Here is a 6,000-nt window from a genome sequence, read left to right on the forward strand (position 1 = left end):
TTCAGTGTCTAGTTACTGTTTTCCTAATCCATATGTGATTAACTTTTTTTGATTGACTACTCAAATTTGGGAAAGAAGTTGGAATAGTGAAATAGGAATTAGAATACCCTGTCAAATCATGTAATGTCACTGTAGCTCAGTTAACTTCATCTGTTACATGGGGGTGATGTTATCCAGCCTTACAGGCTTATTATGCAGCTCAAATGAGAGGATGTAAATAAAGGTGCTGGATAAGCCACAAAGCACTGTAGAGATGTTGCTAATGAGAGTCAGTGGTTCCAGGCACATTGAAATCTACGTTTTATTTTGTGTGTTGTATTTGTAACTTAAAAAAAAAAAGTATCGCTGTGCTTAAATTATGCTTGTGAAAACTCTCATCTAGGACATAATGAAGGTACTCTGGCAATGAAAGAAGGTGAAGTTCTCTACATTATAGAGGAGGACAAAGGTGATGGATGGACAAGAGCTCGGAGACAGAACGGCGAAGAAGGCTACGTTCCCACGTCATACATAGATGTAACCCTAGAGAAAAACAGTAAAGGTGCAGTAACTTATATCTAAACTAACCAGGCAGCTTTGTGCCATGTGTGACACAGGAAGAGTAACGTAAGATGAAAACACATTCAAGAGGTTGAAAAGAATAAGGAAATTTAAAGGCATCCAAGATTAATTGTTCACTATGTGAGCTGAGCGTAGGCTTGATCTTGTGACTGTTACCACAAGAAACTTTTTGTGGCACTTTACTGTTTGAGTAATGTTGGTGTGAAGCTTAATTGATGCCTTTTGCTTTATGTCCTGCTTAAGTCTGTGTGAAGGATTTGTGTTTTTCTGCCTTACAAATAGAATTTGATTTATTGGGCAGGAATTCATGGTTAGTAATGCTCTCTGCCCCTTTTACTTCAGAAAACACAGTGACTCTAGTGAATTTGAATAAGTGAAACTGCTCTGAAATGCTATGGAAAGCCAACTCCCCAAAGAGTGGTTTCTTGTAGAAGTTTGAATTTGTAGGTACAGTTTCCAGGAAGAAAAATAGTAGTTGGATAATTGAGTAAAATAATAATATCATTTTCATTTTCTTCCCTTTTCTTAACTTTGGTTTCCTAAAGGAAGAAAATAAGCACTTGGCACAGTAATCTGTTTAAATAGATTTAAAGAGAGTTGCACAGTGAATCTCCTGGTCTAGCTCTTAGGTGAATAAAACAGATTTTGTTCGAGACCTCAACATATTTTGAGGTTTGCTGGTAATTTTCAATAATTTACCAGTTTCCTTCCAAACTAACCTTATGCTTGTGTGTTTCATCTTGAAAATATCTTTTGGGAAATACCACTTTAGTGATTATTTAGCATTTAGCAGTTACATATAGGAAAATACATAGATATATAGAAAAATACGCATTTGAAGATAGAGAAAACCTTGGAGGGGAAGTGTTGATAAATTTTAATTTTCAAGGAGAAACTTTTTACTGTCTGGGTTAGAGGAAGATATGGGTACCACCATTTAGGGCATTTTGTTATTTCAGCTGAATCATTAGTTATGAGGGTAGATAAATGTTTCCTGTTAATTTCAGCGAGCATTGTTGGAAACTGTGCAGTCCAGGATTGTGCAGTGCTGACTGTGTGGTCACACCCCGAGTCAGTGGTGTGGGGAGGTACAATGAAGAAGCAGTAGGATCGGTTTTTGATTTTGCCCATGTTTTTACATTTCTGGTGTTTTCGGTAGCTGTCTATAAAATGATTTTAGAGACGTTTGAGACAGGCACTTTAAACTGAACACCCCTTTTGGTTTTACCAAAGGTCTTCAGTAATTGTTCTTTTCTTTTTCCTCCTGGACTGCAGGTTCCTGAAGAGGGTTTCTGAGGAAATGGGCAAGATGTTGAAGGAGGTTACATGCAGCTGCTTTTGGGGGGAGGGTATTAGAGTTGTCAGGCTCAAAGAGAGTGAGAGAAGCAAGTTGCATGAGTGCATGCAGACATGATTATTTTTTACTAACTTCATTAGCATTTCCATACGTTGTTTTTAAAAATCGTTATACCAACCCTTAAGTTTCTAGTTCACTTACTCCCACAAAAGAAAAAGCCAACAATGGCTTACCATTTTTCTGTTTATTTTACTGCTGTCAAATCAATAAAGAATGCAGAGCTATCAACAAATTCGTCTTACATTAGCTGTCCCAACAGGATTGTCTCCCTCCCAGCCCTGTTTTAATTGGCTTTAGACCCACCGTCCGTCAGCTCCTTGCCATCTGTCAGCGTCTGCCTGCGCCACCTCCGTGCTCGCTTAACACCCTGTTGCATGTCTAGGATGATTGGGCTAGATTGCTCAGGCATGTCTTTAGATTCCCTTGTTCTTGTCAAAGCCTCTGTTTTGTTTTACATTTGTAGCGCAAACCCATTGTCAGACATCTCCAGCACTAATGTTTCCATCCCAGTATTTGTGTGCACTGCTGTAACTTCCCCACTGCAAACATTCCAGTTTGGGCATTACAAAGAAGTAGCCTGTGAACCCGAAGTATTTACGATAAGAAAAAGAAAACATCTCTGCTCTAGCCTACAGCCCAGTTGAAAGAACTCTTTGAAACGTGATACATCTTCAGCACCTCAGTCTGGGAAGAATCTAGTCAGCACTGAAATCCTGGCATAATAAACACAGAAGATACTCACCACCTCAAGACAAAGGACTGTTGTCAAAAGTCAGCTGCTTCTATTCAAATGCTGCCTTAAACTAGAGTGCCTAAATCTGTTGATTGCCAACACTACGACTACAGTATCCCACAAAGGGCTTTATGTGTCAGCTCAGTGCGACCTCCTTTAACTCTGCAGCAAGGCTGCAGCTGCCGACGTAGCCTCGGTCGGTGGCTATTAGAGCTCTACTATGTACGATGGTGCATCTTCAAATTTATGCATCAAACTGAAGACATGTCCAAGTCCATTTTACTTTCCTCGGTGTTTTTATGAGAAGTTTTATGGACCTCCCCCAGCTGTCTTTTTATTTGGGGTCATCACAGTCATGTTTGATTATTATAATGATAGTCTGTTTCCACGTGATGCTTTTGTTTGAACCTGATAAAATTTAGTGAAACTTGGTAATTATCTTTGTGCACTTTTCCTCGTAAATATGATTGTCGCTAGTGCTCCTGTTGTTCATGGTGTCCTGCCTCGCATTTGTGATTCTGTTAATGACTTGTATCTTAACTAATTTCTTAGTGACGTTGTAATAGGGAGATGGGAGCGGGTGGGGGGTTATTTGTCCCACTGAATCTTCATTAATTTGGTTCTTCACTGTTTTGAGGGGAGAAGGAACATGAAATAGTTTGTGTATTATTGGATTTTAAGCAATATTTTAGAAGCTGTGTGACTGCTTTAATAACTTTTTCCCAGTGTTATTTGAATCATACTACCAGTTGTACTAAAGCTGAATGACGATTGTGTGAAAGTCACTGCCTTCATAAGATCAAGTCACCACTGTTACACAGCTGACATATAGTGTATTACCTTTGCGGCTAGTAAACTATAAAGTTTAGATATTGAATCTCGTTACAGGGTTATTTATATAATGTGACATTATTCAATGCTGACAGACTACATGAAGTAGTTTTAAAATCTAGTGCTATTTTTATTTTAAAGGTTAGCAGTGAAGAGGAAATGTGATCTGGCTGTGATTGTCTTCTGTACAAAGCCTGAAGTGCTTATGGTTTTTTGGCTAACAGCCACAGAGGGCAAAGTTTAAGACTTTCTTGTAAGGACTAACTGTTCTTTTCAAGCTACTGTTTGTTTTTCTAAAAGCAGGATTTGCTTCCGTAGGAGGCAAGTTCCTTGACGTGGAATAGTGCAACCTGTATGTGGGTTATTATAATAGGAAAGACATTTGTACTTGCACAGTTTAAATCATTCTTAAATTTTGAACATGTGAATTGTCCCAAAAAATCTTTAATTTTTTGGTAATTTTTACTCTTTTTGTGCACATGTTGATTTCTTAATGGTAAATCCTTCATTTAAAGATAGTGTTCTCTGTTGAGAATATTTTCATGGAATAAAACAATCTTTTCATGGTCTGTTAAGGTGTTTAGTGTGTGGTTTCTCATTGCTGTGTGAATCAGAGATGTAATGATTTTGTTCTTGAATGTGCCAAGTTTCAGATAATAAAGAGTAGATGACAAGTTCCATAAGTAGGACAACTTTACTTTTGCAAAGCAGTTTGGAAATTTTATTCTAATTTTGGTTTCTCTAAGCATTCCTAAAGGAAAAAGAAGTTTGTTGTTTCTTTAGAGTGAATTTAAATTGCATGCAATAATTTGGATTTATCTTTCTTCTCCAGTAGCTGTGTTGCGTAGACTTTCTTTTTATACCATCTAGCCACTGCATCCATAAGAACTGTCCCTGTACCACATAGCCTCATCTAGCCGCTACACGCTAGCCAGCATTTCCTGTGTCCTGGCTTGATTCCTGATCAGTTAACAACACCCAAGTCTTCCTGGCATTTCAAAGCATGGAAAGAACATTTGCCATAATTAGTGACACATTATCTGTAATTTCAGGAAGTCTAATTTCAGAAGATTCACCTTTTAAAAGATGCAAATGTGAAACTATGACTACAAACTTTTAGAAACTAAAACGGAATAAAATTCAGGGTAGATGCTGAACAATGAGAGGTTACGATTGTTGAGATGAAAATTTAGAGATCAGTGCCAAGCTTGGAAGTAGGAACACACAAAACAGTGCAAATAGCAGGAAAATAGTGTCAGTTGTTACAGCATCAGATAGAGGTTTGGGGTGGGGAGTTCAAAACAATGAAAAAGGCTTTTATTATCCAAACTAAGATCAGGGAAATCACATCCTATTTGTGAGAGGGAAAAATAATGTCCTTAAAGCAATAATAACAAGTGAAAAGTCTCTCCAGGCTCATTGAAAAGGATTTTATTTTGAAGAATGTGCAGGTTGAGTATTCCTTATCTGAAATGCTTGGGACCAGAATCAGATTTTTTTCGGAGGGGGGAGAATATTTGCATTACATACTTACCAGTTGAGCATCCTTAATTTCCAAATCCAAAATTCTCCACTGAGCATTTCCTTTGAGCATCATGTCAGTGCTCAGAAAGTTTCAGATTTTGGATTTTTGAACTTGGGATACTCAACTTGTATTAGCTTAGGTTAAAAAAAAATGCATAAGAAACACTGAACCTAATTTCAATGAGCTCACATACCTAAGATCAATGTATTCCTGAGTATAGTCACTGCCAGGAATTAGGGAAACTGCAGAAAACAGAAGAGGCACCAAAAGATTGGGGAATTGGCAAACATATTTTGAAGAGTGAATTCTGAGAAGTGGGACAACAACCCTTGAAAGTATTAGATAATGTTGGCATTTAGGGGACAGTGTATTGGGCAACTGACAGGTTCCTAAGAGTAAGTCATGTCAAAATTGCCTCATTTCTTTCTTTTGATACAAATGGGAGAATTCTAGGACACAATTAGTGTCTTGCTTTCAACACAATTTCAGTTTGACAAGATTTCTCAGTTTTTTGTGAGTTGTGACAATACTTAGAGAGAGTGGGAGCATTTGACGACCTCATTTGGTAAACCCAGAATCTCCACCCTGAGGAGTTTTTTGTGAATAATATGTATATGTTATGAACCATTATAAGATAAACACATCACCCAGTTTAACAAATAGAATATTACCAGGTGGGCACAGAAGCAGCACAGTCTGAGTGTGGAATGAGACAGACAAAAGCTACAAGCTTCGTTCTGGCAAACTAAGATCAGCAATCCCCACCCATCTCACTCCCTTTTTCTGCCTTTTCTCCATTCTTTTCTATGGCTGGGAGCTCCTGCCACTTACTCTTGGCATATAGCCAGCACCCATTTGGTGCTGTTAACTGATGAGGGTAGGAGGTGAGATGAGGATCCATTGCTTGTCCCCTCTCTTCAGGTGCCAGACAGTGGTTGGTAAACCAATGACGATCAGTGGAATGGGGGAAGTCACTGGAAGTTTGCAGTTCCT

The 6,000-nt window shown here is 38.3% G+C and overlaps 1 protein-coding gene across 3 annotated transcripts in view; it reads left to right on the forward strand.

Moving 5' to 3' along the window:
* Window positions 1-4,051, forward strand: part of FNBP1L (formin binding protein 1 like) — a 102,872-nt gene extending 98,821 nt beyond the window's left edge. For 2 of the 3 annotated variants that reach the window (XM_012439677.2, XM_012439680.2), the window contains one exon: window positions 383-4,051. In XM_012439677.2, coding sequence (XP_012295100.1) covers window positions 383-561 — 179 coding nt within the window. In that variant the 3' untranslated portion in view covers window positions 562-4,051. The remainder of the gene's footprint in view (window positions 1-382) is intronic. The other variant, XM_012439678.2, reaches the window with a different exon arrangement.
* The last annotated feature ends 1,949 nt before the right edge of the window (window positions 4,052-6,000 follow it).

The sequence above is a fragment of the Aotus nancymaae genome, unplaced genomic scaffold (genome assembly GCF_030222135.1).
Source record: "Aotus nancymaae isolate 86718 unplaced genomic scaffold, 86718_ANA_hifiasm-v0.15.2.pri h1tg000122l, whole genome shotgun sequence".
NCBI lineage: Eukaryota > Metazoa > Chordata > Mammalia > Primates > Aotidae > Aotus > Aotus nancymaae.